Source organism: Balaenoptera borealis (assembly GCF_965194805.1).
Source record: "Balaenoptera borealis genome assembly, chromosome: 20".
Lineage (NCBI taxonomy): Eukaryota > Metazoa > Chordata > Mammalia > Artiodactyla > Balaenopteridae > Balaenoptera > Balaenoptera borealis.
This window is the reverse complement of record NC_138879.1, coordinates 11,904,188-11,927,010: the sequence shown is the minus strand read 5'-3', so window position 1 is coordinate 11,927,010 and position 22,823 is coordinate 11,904,188. Positions and strand designations below refer to the sequence as shown.

Below are 22,823 nucleotides of genomic sequence, written 5' to 3'. Positions count from 1 at the left end.
AGCATTTCAAGAAGAAATGTGAATGGACAGTAAAAATATGAGTAGATGATTAACCTCATTTGTAATTAGGGAGAACAAATTAAAAACCACAGTGAGATTCCATTTTATTCACCAGATTGGCCAAACTGATGATACCATATGTATGTGACAATGGAACTCGCAGGGGCGAGTTCCTTGTGCTCTAGGTCCTGAAAGACACGGCTCAGGATCCCAGGTCCACAGGAGGATTAGCGGGGTGCTGGGACAGGTGAGCGGCCTCCCGGCCCCGCCCCGCAGGCCCTACCCCGCAGACCCAGCCCCCACCTCTCATTGGTTTGCGCCCCGCCAAGCCCCGCCCCCAGGCCTCTCCCTCCCGCCTTCCCCAGGCCCCGCCCCCGCAGGCTCCACCCAGGCCCGCCTCTCGTCTTGAGCGCCTTGCCCGAGCCCCGCCTCCTTGTCGTCACTTCCGGGCAGAGGAGCCCGCGGAAGGCGGAAGTGTGTGTGTGTGCCAGGGCAGCTGCGAAGCCGGGCTGAGGTGTTCCTGGCTGGCACCCCGCGGCTCCTCCAGGTCTGGGCGTGGGGACACGGGGGTGGCCAAAGAGAGCCAGCGGGGGACGAAGCCATGAGGCGGCCGCGGGGTCTGGCGGGGTCTGGAGGTTGACCACTCCCGTCGCCTTCCCGCGAGGCCGCCTCCTCCAGGCAGCCACCCGTCCCCCTCAGGGTCTCGCGCCCCACCGTCGTCCCGGCGCCTTGGACTGGGGCTCCCGGGCTCCCAGACCCCACGCTATGACTGCGGCCGCCGCCTCCAACTGGGGGCTGATCACGAACATAGTGAACAGCATAGTAGGTGTCAGTGTCCTCACCATGCCCTTCTGCTTCAAACAGGTGAGTCCAGTGGGCAGTGGTCGCCGCCCTCGCCGCCCCGGGCTCATCCCCTCACGGGAACTAGGGCTGGGGGAGGCGGCCCCGCAGCTCGCCCGCCTCGGGGCTGCAAGAGAAACCGAAGGAATTTCCTCAGTGAAAAACTTAAGCACAATTAATAGCGTCAGACCGAAGTGCAAGTGTAGCAAAGCAAAATGATCTTTCAAAAATGGAAAGTGACCACAGGATTCAGTGTTCTTTTTCTTTACTATTTTTTTTTTAAACTCTGACCTGACTTCACTTGTATTCAGAAGCACACAAGTCAAACCCCCAGGCCTTGGAACTAGATTGGGGTGTTGGTTACAAGGTGATTACTAAATTCTCCAGAGTGTACGCTTAAGATCTCTGCGTTTCACTGTATACCAATGTTACCTTGAATGAAAAAATCTGAAATGTTCAAAAATTGGTGTCATCCCAACATTAAATACTGCATGAAAGAAACTCACCATTTTTGAGGTGTGGATTCATTTGGCTTCTGTTTAATTCACAAATAGGCATTTGGTACATTAGAAAAGGGAGATTGATGGAATTATCAAATTGGGTAATTTCTTTCCTAAAAATGAACTTCTTAGCTTCCTGTGTGCCACGGTGGAGGTGCTGCTCCACCTGCCTCCTAGGGCAGGAGCTGTCCACTAGCTGGGTTGCTTAAGGGTTGGGGAGGAGGAGTGGGACACCAGAGAAGAACAGGTGGCCAGCAAGGCTTCAAAGACCAGTCTTATGTGATGAAACCAAATAGGTGGAAAAAATGAAAATAAGATGGACATTTTGGAACTGAAAATGGGCACCAGTCGTTTAATTTTAGATTAACACTTTGCATTTTTCATATTTAGTATATTTTGGATAAAAATAGCAAAAAGAAAGAAAATGCGTTTACGGTTCCCGTGTGAGTGGTTGACCTGACTTGGTTGGTGAGCATGTTGGCAGGAGGACAGAGACTGCAGGCCTATGTGGAAGGCCACGCTGGCGGCTTCTAGAAGCCCTGGGGCAACATCTGTGTCTCGGTATGTGAATCCCAGTGTGGGCCGGCCACCTCTGTTTCTGGAAGGACTACATGTCCCAGCGTGCATTGCGACTTGTCTGGCACAGAACTGCATCCTGGGATGTGTAGTTGGCTGGTCCTGCGTCTGTAAATGCAGTGCTGTCATCCTTGATGCCTGTCTGCCAAGTGCCACCATGGCAGGGTTCTGGTGATTCAGATTTGAGTATCTGCCGTGTGCTGGGCACGAGGCCCCTGCCAGAGCATTTGAACATGGGCCAGGCAGACTTGCCCGGGGAAGAGCTTAGAGGGGGGGTCTGCATGCAAGCCAAGACCTGGAAGTGGTTTGCCCTGCCCCGAGGGCCTGGCTGAGTTAGGACACTCTCTCACTCATCACTCAGCATCTTCTCTGTGAGAAGCCGTCAGCCAGAACACAATGTGAGGCCAACGGGCAATTTGGAGATAATGTGTTTTGATCTGGCAGCCAGGTCATTTAAAAAAAGTTTTGGTTTGCGTTTTTTGTTTGTTTGGTTTTAGTAATTTGGGTACTTTTCCAAAAGAATTAACATTTTATTGAAGTGTAACATGCATACAGAAAAGTGGACACATTTTAGGTGTACTCTTGATGGATTTTCATAACGTTAACAAACACATGTAGCCAGTTCCCAGATTAAGGAGCACAGCATTGCCAGCACCCTCCAGCCCTGCCTTCTTACTGAGGGTGCCCCCTCCTACCTCCAGTGCCACAGGTCAGTGTTGCTAGATTTTAACTTTACATGAATGGATCATGTTGTAGGTACATTTCGATGTCTGGCTAGCATTCCTCAATTTATCTGTGTTTTAACCTTTATTAGGCAGGCATGGTGTTTCCTATTTGGAGTGCTTAGGAACATGTGTACAGGCTTTGACCCCGTGGACGCATTCTGTGGGGTGGTGACCTGCGTGCAGGAGAGCTGGGTCGTGGGCTGTGTGTGCGTTCCACTCTGCTAGATGCTAGTAGGACAGTTGGTTGTTTCTTCAGTTTTTGGATTACAGATAAACCTGCTGTAAACATTGGCATGCAGGTTTGTGCATGAACACATGTTTTCATTTCTTTTGGGTAAATACCTAGGAGTGCAATTGCTGGTCAGATGGTGAGTGTCTGTTTAACTTATAAGAAAGGCGTAAATGTCATTTTTAATCTCTTCCTTCCAGAATGTGTTTATCACTCGTAGCTGTTGATCCAAGTGGCTGGAAGGTGGTTTGCTGTAGGGTGTTTGCAGGGAACTGGGGAGACTGGCAACCCCTTGCTGTTCCTTGAGACTCTGGGAGGGGCTGGGAAGGAAACGGTGTCCCTGGTGCTCTTTTGGGGTCAGGCACAGGCTTTATGTCTCTGGACAGAGCCTATGGCCACCACATCCAGGAAATTGTCCTTTTAGTGCTAGGAACCACCACCCTTAGGCACGGGAATGAAACAGAGCTGGGGCCTCGTGTCTAGGGGGCGGGGACCACGGGGAGGGCTATTGGTTGTCGCACATGCTGTTCAGTGTGAGAGGTAAAGATGCCGGGTAGTTTTATTTTGTTAACATCTCTTTTTCTCCCAACCCTACAGTGTGGCATCGTCCTGGGGGCCCTGCTCTTGGTCTTCTGTTCTTGGATGACGCACCAGTCGTGCATGTTCCTGGTGAAAGCCGCCAGCCTGAGCAAGCGGAGGACCTACGCCGGCCTGGGTGAGCGCATCGCCTCCCCAGGGGGCGCTGGACCTTTCTCAGTACCTTCTTAAGAAGTGCAGCATCTCAATCTGGGGGTTTGGGCCTTATTCTCTTTTTTATTGGCCGCACATGCGGCATGTGGGATCTTAGTTCCTCGACCAAGGATTGAACCCGTGACCCTTGCATTGGAAGCGTGGAGTCTTAAACACTGGACCGCCAGGGAAGTCCCTGGGCCTTATTCTTTTAATTACTTTTCTTCCACTTTATTCTTAAAGAGTCCTTTGAACAGCAGTTTCTTATTTTAAAATTTAATGCAATTAAAAGAAAACTGTTGGGCTTTCCTGGTGGTTAAGAATCCTCCTGCCAATGCAGGGGACACGGGTTCGAGCCCTGGTCTGGGAAGATCCCACATGCCACGGAGCAACTAAGCCCCTGCACCACAACTACTGAGCCTGCGCTCTAGAGCCCGCGAGCCACAACTACTGAGCCCGCGTGCCACAACTACTGAAGCCCGTGCGCCTAGAGGCCGTGCTCCGCAACAAGAGAAGCCATCACAATAAGAAGCCCGCATACCCCACCAAAGAGTATCCCCTGCTCACCGCAACTAGAGAAAGCCCACGTGCAGCAACAAAGACCCAACGCAGCCAAAAATTAATTAATTAATTAATTAATTTAAAAAAAATTTTAAAAACCCCAAAAAACTGTTAACATCAACACACATTTTAAAATTGAGGTGATACTTATTCTCCTGTCTCCCCTTTATGCAGATCCACACAGAGAGCCCTCTCCCAGTTCAGGCAGCCTCAGCAGCCTCTGCTCCTGTGCCCAAGAGTCCCCAGAGCCTTCCTTCCGAGCTGCCTGACTGGGATCTTGCTGTACATCCCCACTTTGAACGCCATGGGCAGACTGTCCTTGGGCTCGGGTTCGTAGCTGGGAGCAAGTCACCATCTCCTCAGTGCTGTCCTGTCTCCTGTTGCTGTTGGTTGCAATTTCGTTTCCTCTAGATCTTTCTTTCTTCCTTTGATTTCAGTCGAGGCAGAGAAGGCTGTGCTTTCCGCCTCCTTTCAGTTTGGACTATTTCCTGGGCAACTTGGCTCTGAGGGCAGGGTCCCCCACTCTCCTTCCCCCCTCAGGGTGGTGTGTGCAGGCTGCATTCTCTCCACCGCCTCGGAACTTTTGGCTCTGCACTCCATTCTGGGCATATATGGTGTGGGTGTTGAAATACCGATGCACATGGTCTCAGGAGCTGGTCCTGAGCACTTCTGGGGAAAATTCCTGTCCTTCGGCTGGAAGTCTCTGACCCTCCAGCTGGTGTGTGGCCAGGATGCTGGGTCTGCTCGTGGAGGGCCTGGTTGGGCCCTCAGCTCACAGCTCTCACGGCAGAGAGGAGGCAGCAAGAGGAAATGGTGTGCGGAGTTCCAGGAGCCAAACAAAATAAAAACATCTGCAGGCCCCACATGTGGGCCTTTGGCAGCGTGACCTCTGGTTTCCTTCCAGTCTGCCTACTTTGCATTGGCATGGAGGTACTTGCATTTGTTCTGACCTCAAAACTGAAGGACTACTTCCTTCTCTCTCCGTTCTGATGAGAATGGTGATGTCAGACCTTTTTTTCTTTTAAGTTTTTTTTTTTTTTAAGTAATCAATTTATTTATTTATTTTTGGCCACATTGGGTCTTCTTTGTTGTGCGCAGGCTTTTCTCTAGTTGCAGTGAGCAGGGGCTACTCTTCGTTGCAGTGTGCGGGCTTCTCACTGCGGTGGCTTCTCTTGTTGCAGAGCACGGGCTCTAGGCGCGTGAGCTTCAGTAGTTGTGGCATGTGGGCTCAGTAGTTGTGGCTCACAGACTCTAGAGCGCAGGCTCAGTAGTTGTGGCGCACGGGCTTAGTTGCTCCGCGGCATGTGGGATCTTCCCAGACCAGGGCTCGAACCCGTGTCCCCTGCATTGGCAGGCAGATTCTTAACCACTGTGCCACCAGGGAAGTCCCTGTCAGACTCTTTTATTGCTATTGGAGTCACTTGGGGAAGTGAAATTTATCAGCTAAATTTGCGCCCTGCCCTGCCCCCCACATGAGACCAAATTCTACTTGGGATGAAATGTGCTCCTGGGCAGGTTCCTTCCTCCGTCTGTGGGGCCATGGCCTTTAGGGTGACTCTTTCTCCCCACTGAGGGTTCCTGTAGCAGACATCCCACGAAGTGCTTGGCTGTGCCCTGAAAGAGGATGGGTGACCCTGACCTGGGGAGGCCATGGTTTTTGACAGCTGTCTGTCTGAGTATTCTTAGAAAGTCCCTGAGAAGGCAAACTGGTTTGGCTAGCTGTGAAAGATTGAAGAAAACTACCCATGGACACCCTTCTGCATGGCTGGCTGGGGCTCCTACCTTTAACTGCTTGTGGTGACTGCAGCCCAATTCTAACTGCTAGAAGCAAAAAGGATCTGAAACCACCAGTGGTCTCTGGTCATGTCTTCGGTACCAAACAAGATGGCTCAGTTGTGTGAACTCCCACAGTCCCCCAGGCCCAGCCTGCAGCATGAGCTGCCCTTCGTCCTGGCTGTGTCTTGGCACAGTCTCAGAAATGGAGAGGCCCCACCGCTTGGAAAGGAGGGGCCTAGACAGGAAGAGATGGGAATCTCTCGACCCTGTGGGCCAGCAACCCTCCCACGCTTCCTGAGCCATCTCCTGCTGCCTGCAGGCCTTTCTCTTGTCCTCTGCCTTCTCCTGGCCCAGAGCTTGCGCTGCAGCCGGAGAAGGTGGCCCAGGAGGAGGGTGCTCACTGCATCCTCGTGCCTCAGGCCCGGGGACATACGGCCTCTGTCAACAGAGCCCCCAACGCATGTTGTCTGCTGGGCCCATGGGCATCAGGCAGGTGGGGGTCAAGGAGATGGACAGACCTGGAGACAGTGCAGGCCATGGTGCAGAAATTCCTAGAAAGGCCGTCGCAACTTGAACAAATAACCTTTTTAAACTGTCTGCGCTCCGAGGAACAGGTGGGTGGTTTTCTGGTGTTTGAGTTTGTGATATTTCTGTTTGGTTCGTCTCTGGAAATGACCATAGCTCTGCCCACTCCGCTCTGGCCAGTGCGTAGGCATCGCTGGAGAATGAACTTTGCCAGTTTGGGGAAATACAGCACTGGTGGATTTTTTATTGGTGTTTTGTATGTGTTTTTGTGGTGTCTTGTTTGTTGCTTATGGGCTGGTTCTGTTAATTTTATCCACTTCTTACCTGCTGCTCCCTTGGCCTGCATGGCATACTTTTGAGTGGACTTTTCAAACCCCATTTTCAGAAGATACACAGCTATGTCAGATAGTCAACTGCCCCTAGAAGTTGTGGCCCCCTCGAGGCCACTCTGACCCGGGCCCTGCCCGAGGAGGGTGGCCGGGCCTCGCCACCACCTCGGAGTGCTCAGTTGTGCGCAGCAGATGCTCTGGCACCATGTCTGTGGTCCTGTCATCCGCCCGCCCAGGTTTCTGTGGCCCTGGTCAGCCTGCTGCCCGCTCATGGGCTGGGTGGGGCCTGCAGAGGGCCTGTCCCTCCCTGCCTGTCTGCGGTTGCGTGACCTGTACCTGTGGATACTTGGCTTGGGAAATGAGGGTTGTAAAACCAACCTTTCTAGAACCCAGGATTCTCTGCACCCCCTACCCCTCATCTTTCCAGCAAATGCTCATCATCCCCTGGCGGATGGCAGTGGGGAGTCAGCTGCCATCCAAGGCCTGGCTCTGGGGAGGGCTGGGTTGAGGTCGTCACCCTCAGCTTGAACAGCACGGTTTGGTGCGTGCTTCCTCGCTCTGCCTGGCGGGCAGGAGGCTTTGGACTGTGGGTGGTGAGTATGGGAGTGGGGCTGGGGTCCCACACTCAACGAGGCGGGCTAAGGGTCAGCTCTGTGTGCACAGCGGCCGTGGAGCCGTGGGCGAGGCCATGGCCCCAGGAGGACGAGCTGAGCCAGTGTCTCTGGGGAGACTGGAGAGTCCCTCCTGACACCAGTCCTGGCTCCGCACCTGGTGGGAGTGCCGGCTCCTGGCCCCCGTGAGGCCTGGCCCGTGAGCTGCAGCGAGCCTGTCACAGATGGAGAGGGAAGGCCCAACCCAGGAGCGTGGGGAAGGGATGTGCCTTCTCAGAGACCACCCTGCCCACTCCTCCTAGCCTCTCGGGGCAGGTCTGGTGCTGTGGTTCCGGCCCAGAGGGGCAGGAGGGCAGTCCCCGGCTTGACAGGCGAGAGGCTGAGGGCCGGGGGGCTGCCAGGTGTTTGTATCTGTGACTCGGGATTAGAGGTTACTGAGGGATGGACATTTGAAGTGGTGGGTGGGGTGTGGGGGGGGCTGGCCCAGGTGAGGAAAGGGTGAGAACGGGGCTGGAACCACAGGCCGTCTCAGCACAGGTAGCAACTTGGGGGCAGCCCCATGAGGATGTCGTTCTAGGAACCAGTCGAGTCTTTCTGGGTGAAGAGGTGCCACCTCCCGACTTGACCTCTGGCTTCCTAGAGCAACTTTAGCTTCCTCTGTCCAGAATGCAGGTGTGTTCTAGAACTTTCTCTGGCAGGGTGGTCTGAGCATTTGGAATACGCTGAGATGCTCAGCTTCTTTTTGGAGAAGGAAAAGGAATGGGATGGCTGGGCCCCAGGCACCTTCACGTTTGGGGCACCGGGCTCTGTGTCTTAGATGACCCTGAGGTGCGAGTGTCTGTGCAGTAGTCAGACAAGCCGGGAGGCTGGAGTGACCTCCCCAGCAGAGTGACCCCCTTTGCTTCTCAAGGCCACCTGCCCTGTGGCTGTGCAGCCCAGGTCAGGTGCCACGCTCACTTGCTTTTGGCAGTGTCGTGCCTTTTCCTAAGTAATTTGAAAGGAACAAGGGTCTTTGGACTCATTCATATCAATCGGCCTTCGTGTTCTCTACTTTCCCAGTCTCCTGGGCAGCCCTGGCGCTGTGTGAGGGAGGGACAGGGGCAGGAAGCTGGGGCTGTGCTGTCACACGCACCCCCTTCTGCTTGCTCCTGGGAGACCAGAGCTTCTCTCTGCCCTCGTCCTGCTGGACTGTGGGGACGGGACGCAGGGGTTCCGGGCCACTGTTAGGTCCTGGGAGGGACCTGCTGAGTCAGCTCTTAATCTCGCCTCTGCTAGAAGCAGCTCCACTGTCAGGAAGGAAGGGCAGAGGGGCTCCTCTCCGCTGTAGGATGCGCCCTTCACCAGCAGGGCAAGTGGGGGCAGGCCCGAATGCACTTGTCCCCTCCTGTCCCAAAGTACCACATTTGAGATTTTCTTCTGAAATCACAGAGGGGACATAGCGGCCCTTAGCCAGGTCCCCTTGGTGTGGCTGTGAAAACCAGATGTACTGGGGCTGGGCTGACAGCCCTCCTGGGCACCCCGCACCCCCCACCCCCGTGCAGCTTCTGCCTCAGGCAGGCCTCTTTCAGCCTCCTTCACAGCTGCCCGGCTTGCCCAGAGAGAAACTGTTACTTCGCTGGCATGGTTTTTCTTGTCTTTTTTCTTTCCTTTTCTTTTCTCTCTTTTTTTTTGTGTGTGTGAGAAAACCAACCCACACTGGCTTTGTTCTTATTTTCTGTGATTTTTGTTTGTTGAAGGTAGATCTGAAAAAAAGCATGGGACCAAGATTTTAAAATATCCCCTTTACTCCCATGGAACTCCAGACCTGCAGGTTTTTGTCAAATTGCCTTTCACAGCTTTTATTGGTAACATTTTTACTGATGTGCTTCTCCCACTGTTGGACTGAGCTGTTCATTCTCTCCCCCACCCTCCGCCCACTAGCGCTGCACGCCTACGGAAAAGCAGGGAAGATGCTGGTGGAGACCAGGTAGGTGGTGCCGTTCTGTTGGGGTAATTCTCTCTGTTCTTCACTTGTGGCCAAAGAGAAACTGGAGGATTGTTACACAATGAGCCGTATGTTTTAGATGCGGATTGGTTCATAGCTTGAAATATTTCTCTGAAGTGTTACTTACTAAATAGCTGAAAGTTCAATTTATCGTACCCTTAAAATGATTAGTGTCAAAGCTGAAAGCCTTATTTAAGTCTTACTAAGAAAAATATACAAATGGAAAACCCAGGGAACATAGCGAGGGGGCGCTCCCTCGGCTGCACTTCATCTCTTGGTTCTGTTCCTGAAGCTCGTACGCACCCCCCACCCCGCCCCCTGCCCCGGACACTGTTGCATAAAGGTGGCATTAAACTCATATTCTCCCTTTGGAGTAAAATTTTATGAGATGAAAAAATGGCTGGGAAATTGCACTTTTAGGCTTCTAAATTAGGGAATTGCAAACTGAAAAGGATAACCCTTTCTGAAGCAGTCAATTGTTCTTTTAACTTGTCTAACATCACAGTGCATTTTTGTAGCACCTGAAAGAACTTTTAGAACCTCCTGTGGAGAGAAAAATGTAATACCAATACTCAATACTCAGTACTCATTCTGAGTAAAATAGCAAACTCCACAGCCAAACCCTGTAAACCGTTGAATGTTGATACCATGTCTCCCACTCAGCCCCTCCCTTGGGTTGTTGCGTGTCAGCGGCCACCCAGCAGGGATGGGGGCACGTCTGGGGCTCCCCGGGACCCTGGTGCTCAGCTCTCAAGCCCACGCCTGCCTTCCTTGCAGCATGATTGGGCTGATGCTGGGAACCTGCATCGCCTTCTACGTTGTGATTGGCGACTTGGGGTCCAACTTCTTTGCTCGGCTGTTTGGGTTTCAGGTAAGGACATCTGCAGGTGCGTTGGAAGGCTTGTGGCTGCTTGCGTGGCAGCCCAGGGACACCGTTTAAATCCACATCTCACATGGGGAGCGGGAGGGGGGCCGAGACCAACATGCTGTGTGGTGAAGCTCCCTGGGCCCTGGGTCAGTGCCGGGGCTGTGGCTGGGAAACCCAGGGATTCACTGGGGCAACGCCTGGCGCTCCCTCCAGGTCACCGGCACCTTCCGCATGCTCCTGCTCTTCGCGGTGTCCCTGTGTATCGTGCTCCCACTCAGCCTGCAGAGGAACATGATGGCCTCCATCCAGTCCTTCAGCGCCATGGCCCTCATCTTCTACACCGTGTTCATGTTCGTGGTGAGTGTTGGGCCGCCAGCTGCCTTCCAAGGATGGCAGCAAGGTGATGCAGATTCGTCCACAGGGGCACGGTGGATAGACAGGGCCAGCAGGGGAGGGGAGGCCTCCAGGGCAGGGAGTGAAAGTGTGATGCTCCTCAGTTCACGAAAGACCTTTTATGTGGGGTTTGTGGCCAGGGGTCACGAGGCCAGCCTTTTGTCACAAGGGGGCGAGCAGTTGTTTTCCAGTGAGTGTTTATCACAGGCTGGGGGTGGGATGCAGCGTGGAGTTAACACTCAGGGTGCCCCTTTCCTCCCAAGCCTGGGAGGCCCTCAGTGGGAGCCCTTGGGCCTGAGCCCCTGATCAGTCCTGCGGAAGCAGAACGAGAGAATCTGTGCAGTGGGCTTTCCTTAGAAGACCGAGCACCGGGCGGTGTTCCCAGCATCCCTTGGCCATGAGGGCCAGCCCAGTGACCGTTCCCCTTCTCTCCAGACAGCCCTGTCCTTGATGGGTTTGTCTTTTAAATCATGCCCGTGCAGGACCGGCAAGGACCTGCCAGGTTGGGGGACTGTCCTGTCCCGGAGGCGACTGGGGCCCACCAGGTGGGCCTCGTTGCTTACCGTCTGCGCTAAGCAGCCCTGGACAGGCAGCTGCCCCCGATATCAGGAGGCCCTGCAGCGTGCGCTTCTCTGGGCAGCACCCGGCCAGCTTGCAGCACAGCAGAGGGCAGCGGCCCCGGGACCGTGCACCACCCCCGGCCCCTCCAGCTGGTGGCACCAGGCTGCACTGTGCCAGAGCCTGCAGGCTGTCTCTTTCCCACTGTGGTGCGGGCAGCATCCATTCCTGGCCTGGCCCTGGCCCGGGTCCCACCTGTGTCTGCTGCCTCGTGCCAAGCTCCGCTTTCTTCTCCTCACAGATCATGCTCTCCTCCCTCAAGCACGGCCTCTTTGGTGGGCAGTGGCTGCGGCGAGTCAGCTACATCCGCTGGGAGGGCGTCTTCCGCTGCATCCCCATCTTTGGCATGTCCTTTGCCTGCCAGTCGTAAGTACTGCCTGCTCCCGGGGCCCCGCGTGTGAGTGTGTTACGAGGTGGGGCTACGATCCTGGGAGAGGGAAGCACCGTTTTCTTCAGTGGATGATCCAGGCCACGAGGAGTAACGTGTTCTTCACCGTGGCCTTCCTGCTTTGGGTTCAGGGTGGGAGTTAGATGTTTACTGAGGGAGAAATCGACTTTATTCCCGAGATGTGTTGCCGGCACTGTTGGTGAGAGCGCCGAGTTTGCCAAATCCCCCACGAGTAGAGTTGGCTGTGGGGAACACAGAACAGCCCCAAACCATCTGACTCACAGAGTCCTGAGCATTTTGCCAGAATTTAGCTGTTCGTGTGAGAATATTTAAGAGGAAATTGCACAAACATTGACTTCAGACTGCCGCTGGGATGCTTTCAGAGGCCCGTGTGTGTGTGCGCGCGTGCACGTGAGCAGGCGTGCGCTCTCTGGCACGCAGGGCTTTGTAAATGCAGAGCAGCTATTTCCTTAATTCCAGTAGCCTTATCTTCTCTACCAAATGACAGGAGCCTGTGATTCATGCCCAGTCAGGTGGTAACCTGCTCAAAAGAGAGGCGTAAATCCGGCGGGGATAGGAAGGGACCATCGGTGGCGGGGGGCTGGCAGAGCAGCCCCGCACAGCTCTACGGGCATCAACTGTGCCAGTCGTAAACTAGCGTGACAGATGAGACTGTCCAGACTGCTGTGTTTACACCCACACGCGAGATCCAAATCATGGTTTCCCACTTCTCGTCTCTCTTGGCAGCTTGGTTTCCACCAGAACGCTCTCCACTCTTGCTGTTTAATGTCCCCGTTACAATCAGTGACAGAAGTTACATCCTTTTGCCATGTACCTAGTTACCGGTTGTCCTTTTTGTCTGAGTTTGCTTCTTTGAAAATAAACCCTGGTCGGGCTTTTGGTGGCGGCTGCTCTGTAGTCAGGCACGTCTGCTGGGTTTGGTTCTCAGGTGGAGTTATGGGTTCCGGAGGGGTTGTGAGCACATGTCCCGTCTGCCGCTCACGGAGGGCACAGGGCCTGCAGAGGCACCCACGTTCCCTGGGGAGCGATGCTGAGGGGTCCAGAGCTGGGGGCATCCAAGGGCAGAGATGGCTCTTCCCTGCCCTGCATGTCTGCCCCAGAGCACGTGGGGGGCGGGGGCCCTGCTGCTCTTGCCGGGTGACCACGGGCCGGCTGTGTGGCTGGTCTCCCCGTCCTGGACGGGCCAGGCCTCCGCTGTGCCATCACTGTGTGGCCCTTTCTGGTCTGAGTTCGCAGTAAATGAGTACATGGTGGTGCAGGACCACTTGGCCCTGCGGCCCAGAGAAGCTCGGAGAGAGCACTGAGCACGTGGAGGGCCAGGCTGTGCAGGGGGACAGGCGGACTCCTCTGACTCAGGTAAACTGAGTCACAGGGCTGCTCAGCGAGGTGGGCAAGTGCTCTGCGGGTGCTGGGTTGGCCCGCCGTGGGGGTCTGGCTGCCACCATCAGGGGTCCTTGGGGCCCAGGCAGGATTGGAGGAAGGCGGGGACCGTGGCCGTTCCACACCCATCCATCCCCACGTTCAGGGCACAGCCCCCTCCCCGCAGTGTCAGCGGCTCTTGGGCAGGGACTTCTCCCTGTGTGTGCTGGGGGCCGGGGCGGGACACCCTTGTGCTGAGATCTGGTGCTGGGGCTCCCTGGCATGGACCCCACTCTGGCCCAAGGAGCTGGTCAGCACCCAGATGATGGTGCCAGTTCCCCTGCAGGTCCTCTGCCGCCTCCCTGGGCTGCATGGGCGTGTGGCCACCCGCTGCCCTCCGCCGGGCCGAGGTGGGGACAGCTGTCTGCTGTGACCCCTGCCCACTGGGGGTAGCTGATGGGATGGTGTGCAGGGCCGGGGGACGGTGCCAGCTTCTGCCGGCCAGGCCTCCCCCATCCTCATCCTTGTCGTTTGCTGTTAATAATGTTAGCGCGTCCTCTTTGTTCTCCTTTCACTTTTTTTAAGGCGGTTTTGGGATTTGGCTCTGCTGACTATTGTGGTTTCATTTATGTCCTGACGCGCCCCCTCCCGGCCTCCCGCGTGGCGTGACCGCTGGCCCTGTCTCCCTTGGTGCCGAGCCTGAGCCTTCAGCACAGTGTCACCCTGCTTTCTCCTCTCAGGGCTGCACAGGAGCCCCCCCCATACCCCCGCCCCCGGCCCCCGGCTCCCTACCCCCCACCCCTTCCTGTCTGCCTCCGTGGGGCCCACCTCTCGCAGGTGCCGGGTCCCTGCCTGCTGTTTGCAGAGAGCCTGCATGGACGCATCCCTCCCAGGCCCGGCAGCGCTGCCCTGCTGGCTGTGGGCCGAGGGACTGAAGCCACTCTTCCCGTCGCAGAGCTGGGTCCACGCCGGCTCCGAGCCCCTCGCTGAGGCGCTGAGATGGGCAGGCAGCCCGGCTTGTTTGTTTAACTTTCCATTCTTTTGACAGCGATGCTCTGAACCGCTTCCTGCTTCCCCTGTAAACATGAGGTGCTTCAGCCCAGCCCGGAGCGGTCACGCTCCTGCTGCAGTGGAACAAACGGCCTTTCATCCTGTGGCACTTCTGAAATGTTTACAGAGAGCACGTTCGGGGAGGGCTCTGAGTACTGTCTGTAGTATTGTGAGAGCTCAGCCTCGGCTCCGGTGGTGGCCAGCGTGGTGGGAAGGCAGGTGTGGAGACTCGGCTGGGGCTCTGGGGGAGGTGTGTCTGTCTCTGGAATCGGCTCCGTGAAGTCGCTCGTTCTTATACAGCCAGGTCCTGCCCACCTATGACAGCCTGGATGAGCCATCAGTGAAAGCCATGAGCTCCATCTTCGCCTCCTCCCTCAATGTGGTCACCACCTTCTACGTCATGGTAGGAACCCTTTCACACCCCACCCCCTTGCACAGTTCCTCCAGTCCCCCAGCGCAGGCCTGCCCTTGCTCCCTCCCATCCCAGTGCCCGCAGGCTGCCAGGCAGCTCTGCGCCTCCGCTCAGCTCCAGGGCCACCTGCGAGCCCGCTCCCCAGGTGGTGGTGTTGTCCCCATCCCGGGAGGAGCGCGGGTGCCTCAGCGCAGGGCCTGGAGCCTCCCCAAGACCTCTGCTGATTTGCTGTAGAAAGGTGGTCCATCAGTGAGAAATTGGAGAGAGTAAAATAGCAGAGAAAGAATATCACAAGTTCCAGCCCGCAGATGCAGATACAGTTCATGTTTTGGTAGATTTTCTCTCCAGTCTTCTTAATTCTCCTCTTCGTTGTTTTTTTACATGGCAAATAGAGATACAAATTCACTGAGAGTCTGGCTTGTTTCCCTGAACTTTGTGGTTCCGCCATTCTTGTCAGTTTTTACAAATGGTCTGTCAGATTGTTGTCCACGCTGAGCCTGAGCTCGTGGGGACCTTGATTTACCCCATGGTTTGGGTTTTGAACCAGATTAAGTCCGGCCCCTCTGCGGGGCTCATGGGGCATTCCGGTGCTCCCTTTCCATGCAGGCAGCTCCCTTCTCTTGGTGCCCTGTTGTCCAAGTGGGGAGAAGCCACATCGGACTGTCACCTTTAGGCCTGCAGCCTCTGCTCGTCAAGGAGGATGTTTACGAGCCAGGAGCTGGGGGGCCTTGGTCTTGCTGCAGCTGCTCGTGATGAGGCTCGCGGCTGTTCCAGGGAGGGTGCGCCCCTCTCACCACATACCGCCCCCATCCCTCTGTCGTCCCCCCGCAGGTGGGCTTCTTCGGCTACGTGAGCTTCACCGAGGCCACCGCGGGCAACGTGCTCATGCATTTTCCTTCCAACCTGGTGACCGAGATGATCCGTGTGGGCTTCATGATGTCCGTGGCCGTGGGCTTCCCCATGATGATCCTGCCCTGCAGACAGGCCTTGAACACGCTGCTTTTCGAGCAGCAGGTAAGGTGCTCAGGGCCCCTCGGACGGCGTTCTGCCGGGAATTGTCTCTGTCCTGGTCTCAGTTATGTTGTCCTCAGGTGGCTTTTGCTAGTTCTTTATTTTCCTGGGCGGTAGTAGGAAAAGTTTTTCCTAGTTAAAAATTAAAAACTCCAATTAAGGGCTTCCCTGGTGGCGCAGTGGTTGAGAATCTGCCTGCTAATGCAGAGGACATGGGTTTGAGCCCTGGTCTGGGAAGATCCCACATGTCGTGGAGCAACTAGGCCCGTGAGCCACAACTACTGAGCCTGCGCTTCTGGAGCCTGTGCTCCACAACAAGAGAGGCTGCGATAGTGAGAGGCCCGCGCACTGCGATGAAGAGTGGCCCCCGCTTGCCACAACTAGAGAAAGCCCTCGCATAGAAACGAAGACCCAACACAGCCAAAAATAAATAAATAAATAAATAAATGTATTAAAACAAACAAACAAACAAAAAAACTCCAATTAAAATGAAACCCTTTAATAGGGATCTTTTTTTTAACCAACTTTGGAGGACAGAGCCCCAGATCAATCGGGTCGATTCCAGCAGGAGATGTGGAGTCAGGCCCAGTGTCCAAGCAGGTTAGGCTCGTGTCCTGTGACTTCCCTGCTGTCCCCCACATCGGAGAAGTACCAGGAAATCAGTGGCTTGCTTCAGCACAACCCTGTGGGAGAGGAGTGGTTGGGAACTCAGAAGAGCCGGTTTAACTGACAGGAGCTGATAATGGCCGGCCGGGTGGGCAGATGAACGCTGGGGTCAGGCCACCATTCTCTTTACATTTGTGTAAGGGAAAATTTTGATAATTTGACGAAGGACATCTGAACCTTGAGAGAGGCTGTTTTGTTTGCTGTCGTGTGTGTAGGCCCAGCGCCATGTAGTCCTGTGTAAGCAGTTTTCCAAATGTACAGTGGGAACCCACATTCCCCTGGCTCTCTAACTCCTGCCCAGTCGACAACAAGAGGTGCAACTGTGGTAGCTCGTGCCCAAGGGCGAGGGCATGGGGTTGGCCCTGTCTCTCTGCGGTGGTTCTTGTGTTCCCGCCCGAGTCCTTGAGCCTGGTCTGTGGCGTCAGCCAGGACTCCTGGTGGCCACTTGAACTGCTTAGGCCATGGTGGCGGGGAGGGGAGAGTCTGGCAGGCAGACGGGGTGGGTGGCTGCCTAGGCCTCCAGGACAGCCGGAGCCGGGCTCGTCCCTGTGGCTTGGCGCGTGGTTGAGGCAGCCTCCCACGGATTCTGCCACCAGGGACAACACCTTGCGGCAGAGCCCCAGGCCTGAAGAACTGGCTGCCTGCCCCACCCCTGTGAGCTGTTCAGGCACCTGGGCACCAAGCAAGGCTGTGTCCCCTGGGGGGCGCGGCAGGCCAGCTTATGCGGCCATGGGGTCCTCTGTCTGATGCAAACATGTACTTCATATCTGAACAGCATTTGTGTTTCTGTAAATAACATGTTTTTATGATTTTTTAAATTAGAAAATCAGTAGTGGTATTAAAGGAAATGTTAATTCAAGTGGAAAACTTACCTGCATGCCTCCATCCTCATTCAAATGACCCGTTCTGCTCCCCTTGGCGTTTGTGTGCATCTCTTTGCAGATTTCCTCTCGCTGTGTTTTCTCCTGTCTTTAGTCCATGTGTATCCATAGAAACCCCCAGCGTCACTAAGCCCTTGCTCTCACTTCCTGTTCATTGCTGGTCTTTCACCCTTGACCTATCACGGGTGACTCTCGTGACCCTCTTCCTGCATGTAGCTGCCCGTTTCTTCTTCTCCTCTTGGAGTGTTTCTTGGGTAAATTTCTGTAGGATTCTGAGTCAGAAGGTGTAGACCTAACAACCTCCTTCACTAGTCTGTCCTAAGAAAGCTGCCTTTGCAAGTCAATTCTGGACATTGGGTGCCTCCAAACTGTAGTTCTGGAAGGGTCTGAAGCTTCACTTGAGTGGTGTTTTCCTAGCCCAGCAATAGTAATCATGGCTAGCCCCTCCTGTGTGCACAGCACTGTTCTAGAAGCTTCACTCCCATCACCTCCTTTGGTCCTCACCACAGCCTGATGAGGTGCTTCCGGTGCCCCTGTGCCTATGGATACGGAGGTGAGGCCAGAGGTGGTCTCTTTGGCTTGATTACAGCATGTAATGACTTGACTTGTCCCCTTGCCTTCTTCCTGAACGTGCCTGCTGGAGATGAGGTTGGCGCAGCCGAGCGTGTCTGTGTGCATGGGGGGCCCACCGAACCCTGAAACCCACTGCGTGTCACTGTGAACTGGGGATGTGTTCTGTTTCCCGTGTTATGCAGTATTTTTAAAAATCTCTCTCACGGCATTGCTCTAAAAGGAGAACAGAAGGATTTGTTCTTCGTATCTCAGAACGAAGTTGTTATTTACCACCGTAGCTGCTGTGAGGAGCAGCCTAGACCTTCCTGGGGTCCGCGGTTCTGGTTGCAGGTTCACGTTCAGGCACATCTGCCTGTGCCCAGAGTGCTCGCCTGCCACCTCCCGGGCAGACCTACCTGGGGTGTTGGTAGAGCCCTTTAAGGACTTGCTTACAGCAGAGTGGAGAGGAAATTGGTCATTTCAGAACCTTGTTTTTATTTTCTTTCATGTAGCAAAAAGATGGGACCTTTGCCGCCGGAGGCTACATGCCACCCCTGCGGTTTAAAGCCCTCACCCTCTCGGTTGTGTTTGGAACCATGGTCGGTGGAATCATGATCCCAAATGGTAAGTGGGGCTGCTCCAGCGGCTGGCCTCTTGCTGGCCTATTCTGCCCCGCGCCCCCTTCCTGCTGTTGTGCGCCCCTGCCTCCAGTCTCGGTGTTCAGCCAAGATGCTCAGAGTCTCACCACTGTCCTCTCTGGTCAAAAAAAAGTCTAGAGACTCTTGGGCGCTTTTTTCTTTGGCTCCCTGAGAAAGGCTTGGGAGAAAATGCTGCAGCTTGATGTGACCACAAACACGTGGGTGGAAGCTGCGATGCGGGGTCCAGGCGTGATGTGTGAAGTTAGTGGTTATAAAGCAGCTCCTTACTGCTGACTCCTGATTTTGTTGACACGTCACCGAGGGAAAAGGGAAGGGCCCTGGGCAAGATTTCTGTTGTCCGATGTCCTGCTCCAGCACAGACAAAGCTCATTGTCCTCAGACATCGAGTGGGCCCCGCATGCCCTCCAGGTAGCGACCCCCAGTCCCAACACTCCAGGCTCCCAGCTTCCCCACGCAACCAGGACAGGCCCTGCTCGGTCACTCGCTGGGCAGCAGGTGGGGTGATGTAAGATGATCCGGCCCAGAAGCCCCCGCTGGCCGCCCCGGATGCTCCGCGAGGAGCCGTAACAGCGTTGTGGACCCAGCACGGGGCGGGCAGTGCTGTTAGCCTCACCTCACTGGCGAGGAAGCTGAGGTACAGAGAGGAGGGGACTTGCCTGAGGCTCTTGGCCCGATGCTGTCAGATTGGACACCCTAAGGGTCCTTGCGGGCACAGAAGGCTGTGCCCCGCTCCTTGCTGCTGTCCGGCGGCACGCGTAGATGCGCCTTAGTGGCGAGGCTCCTCACGCTGCTCGCTGGAAGCTCACCCCTCCCTGTCACTCTTGTTCCCAGTGGAGACAATCCTGGGCCTCACGGGCGCCACGATGGGAAGCCTCATCTGCTTCATCTGCCCGGCGCTGATCTACAAGAAGATCCACAAGAACTCCCTCTCTTCCCAGGTGCGTGCTGCGCAGCGCTCTCAGCCCCACTCAGGGCGGGTCTGGGTCGGGGAGAGCAGGAGGCGGTGTTCTCTGAAGTTCCCGTGAACTCGTTGTGTTACTTAGCACAAAAGGATCATGGTCCTGTAGGTCTGAGAAACGTGGGGTTAAGCCAAGGTGAGCAGCCTTGCACCGCAGGGCTGCCGAGCCGAGCTGCTGACCACGCTTATCTGAGCATTGAGTGCTGAACCGCTTTCCCCGCCTGTCTGTCTGTACGGTGACCGGATTATCTGTGTGTGCCACACGCTCGCGTCCCCGTCTCCATCCCCTCCTGGGGACACCCGCACTGTCTCGCTGGGGACTGTCTTGTTGGTGTCACTTCTCCAGTCTTTCACTGTTACAGACAATGCCATGGTGACTATCTGTGCCCACGAGCGTTTCTGTATATTTGAGAAAGTACCTATAGGAAGCTCTCTGGGCCCCGGGATCCCTATGTCAGGAGCGGGAGCTTTCCCCCAAGGGCCCGTGTGCAGGTCAGCGCTGTTGCTTAGCAGCCAAGCTCTGCTTCTCCCCTCCGTCAGCCCGAGGGCGGGGGCAAGTCTCGGCTGCCCTGGAGTGAAGGTGAGCATTTCTCTTTCCATGAACTGTCCGTGCTTTTTGCTCACCTTTAATGGAGTTGTTCAGCTTTTTCTTATCGGTTGATTTTGGTAAATTTTTTAGGAGCATAGTATACATATGGCAAAACACATAATTCTCATGTACAGCTTGATACATGTCGGCTAAGTTCCACACCTGGAACCACCTCCAGGCCAGATACAGAACATTCCAGCACTCGAAGCTTCCCTGGGGCGCCCCACAGTCTTTCCTCCACTAAGGTTACTGCCTGTCTGTCTTCTAACATTTTGGAATAATTTTGCCTGCCTTTCAAGTTAGTACAAATGGAGTCTCACAGGAAGTGTCAGCGTGTGTCTAGCCTCCTTACTCAGCATCACGCCTGAGTTCCCCCGCGTTACTGCCGGGGTGGCCAGGGGTGGTTTGCCGTCTTCCCTGCCATGTGATTCTCCACTGTAGGAATCTACAGTCACCCAGAGCAGAGTGTCCTGGACGGGCTGCTCTGCACGTCCCTCCTAGTGCAGCGTGTGTGCACTTTTGTTGGTTATTCACCTAGGTGCGGAATTGTTGGGTCCTGAGGTTATGTCTGTCCAATTTTAGTAGATTTTGCCAGACTTTTTCCAGCTTTCCAAAGTGGTCCTCAGGCACCATATTGGAATTTTAGTTGCTTTAACATCTACCGTCCCTTTTTCAGATTCTAGTCCTTCCGATGGACGTGTAGCAGTACCTCATTTGGGTTTTAATTTGCAATTTCCAGGTGACTGTTGAGCACCTTTTCATACTCTTGTTAGCCGTGTGGGTGTCTTCTTTGTGAATGCCTTTCAAGTCTTGCCCATTTTTTAACTACTGGGTTGTTTTTTTCTTATTGATTTGTAGAGGTTTGTAAAAGATTCTAGATAAAAGACTTTTCAGAAGTATATATTACAAACGTTTTGTCTCACTCTTGGCTGCCTTTTCACTTTCTTAACGACACCTTCTGATCAACAGATGTTCGTAATTTCAGTGTAGTTCAGTTTTTTGAGTTTTTCTTTTGCTGTGTGCTTTTTATGTACTACTTAGGAAATTTTTGCTTATCCCCAGGTCCTGAAGACAGTCTACTCTGTCATACTGTAGAAGCCTTGTATTTTCTCTTTCACGTTTAGATCTACTTCCCATCTGGAACGCTTGGTGTGTGGCAGGGGTCAGGGGTCGTGTTCTGTGTGACTCTCCAGTTGAGCAGCAACCCCTTGCCCCAGCGTTGCTGCGGCACCATTGTCATCAGTCACCTGTGTACGTGTGGGGCTGGGAACTCCCATTCACTGGTCTGTCGGTCTCTCCCACACTAGCGCTACCCTTTGTTGGTTGCTGAGGCTTTGTAGGGAGTTTTGATGCTGGCTACTTTAAAGATGGCCTTTCCTATTGTTGGCTCTTTGCATTTCCAACTCAATTTTATTTTTTTTTAATTTTTAAAATTTTTTGACCGCACCACGCACCACGTGGGATATTAGTTCCCCGACCAGGGATGGAACCCGTGCCCTCTGCAGTGGAAGCGCGGAGTCTTAACCGCCGGACCGCCAGGGACGTCCCTCAACTCGGTTTTAGAAGTGGCTTCTCAGCTGTTGGCATTTGACTGGGATTGCATCAAACTATAGATTGAAGATTTGACATCATCATTCACTTTGCAACTTTTCCTAATTTCCATCCTTATTTCTTCTTTCACCACTGGCTTCTTTATTTCTTTATTTATTTTTAATGCTAATAATACAAAATTTTAACTTTTTCTCTAACAGCAAAGTCGCAAGCAGAAAAAACACTGTAACGAGTTGTGAGAGAGACCACAGAAGAAAGGGAAAACATTTTAGTACTTTTAATGGTACTGTTTACCTGATTTTTGGATAAAAGGCCACACATCTTCATTTTGCACTGGGTCCTACATATTAGGTTATATTAGCTCTGCTCTTGACTGCTCTGCTTCTCCTGAGGCAGATCTCAAACCTTTCCTTATCAGAACCCCCTTCTGTCTACAGCCCTTTGGGACTCCAGCTGATTGTCACCAGTAGCTTCTTTAGATTTCCAAACTTTGGGGGATTTTCCAGGACTCTCTTTTATTGATCTCGAGCACAATCCCAATGTGATTTGAGGACACAAGCTGAAGAACTTCAGTCCTTTGACATTTGTTGGGGCCCAGCAGATGGTCTATCCTGATGGCTGTTTAGCTGGCTGTAGAGTCTGCAGTTGTTGGATGCAGTATGCTTCCAACGTGTGGTTAAGTTGAGTTTAGTAACTGTGATTTTTAGATTTTACATATTCTTACTGATTTTTTAATCTTCTGGTGTATCAGTTATGACAAAGGTATGACAGTTCCCACTTTAATTACAGGTTTATTTATCTTGTTATATCAATTTTTGCTTTTTGTTTTGAAGCTATGTTATTAGGAGCGTACAGTTTTAAAATGACTATATCTTATTAAACTGTCCCTTTTTGTTGTGAAACGTTCCTTTTTATCTTTGGAAATGCTTCTCTCCTTAAAGGCAGCCCTGTCTGATACAGTGTAGCTAATCCAGCTTTATTTGGGGTTTATATTTGCACAATATTGTTTTTATTATCCTTTCTCTTTTGATCTCTCTATGCCTTTATATTTAAGGTATGTCTCGGTAAGAGCATTTTAGTTGGCTTTTGTTTTGTTTTGTTTTGATCCATCCTGATAATAGGAGTATTTAAGACTATTTACAGTTAATAAAATTACTGATTTGGGGGGATTAAAGCTTCCGTCTTACTCTTTGTTTTTTATTTGTCCCATCTGTTCTTTTTTCTGTTTCTTTTTTGCTTGCTGCCTTTTGGATAAATCAAGCATTTTAAGCATTTATTCTCTGTTCTTCTGTTAGCTGTTGTACATTTCTGTTCTACTAGTGGTTATACAAGGCAGTTTAATATGAATCCTTGGCTTATTAGAGTTGACCATAAGTTAGCTTTTTTTAACTGCTTCCCAGATGAGGTAACTCTCCAATGATATTTTAACTCCATTTACCTTCCTCTAGCCTTCGGTGCTATT

At 53.5% G+C, this 22,823-nt stretch overlaps 1 protein-coding gene across 7 annotated transcripts in view; it reads left to right on the top strand.

The window, feature by feature from the left end:
* The first annotated feature begins 455 nt into the window (after nt 1-455).
* The window catches only part of SLC38A10 (solute carrier family 38 member 10), a 42,548-nt gene continuing 20,180 nt past the window's right edge, over nt 456-22,823 (top strand). For all 7 annotated transcript variants that reach the window (XM_082373580.1, XM_082373579.1, XM_082373581.1 and 4 more), the window contains exons 1-10: nt 456-864; nt 3,468-3,585; nt 9,322-9,367; nt 10,163-10,256; nt 10,467-10,610; nt 11,506-11,630; nt 14,383-14,485; nt 15,326-15,508; nt 18,117-18,228; nt 19,095-19,201. In XM_082373580.1, coding sequence (XP_082229706.1) covers nt 766-864; nt 3,468-3,585; nt 9,322-9,367; nt 10,163-10,256; nt 10,467-10,610; nt 11,506-11,630; nt 14,383-14,485; nt 15,326-15,508; nt 18,117-18,228; nt 19,095-19,201 — 1,131 coding nt within the window. In that variant the 5' untranslated portion in view covers nt 456-765. The remainder of the gene's footprint in view (nt 865-3,467; nt 3,586-9,321; nt 9,368-10,162; nt 10,257-10,466; nt 10,611-11,505; nt 11,631-14,382; nt 14,486-15,325; nt 15,509-18,116; nt 18,229-19,094; nt 19,202-22,823) is intronic.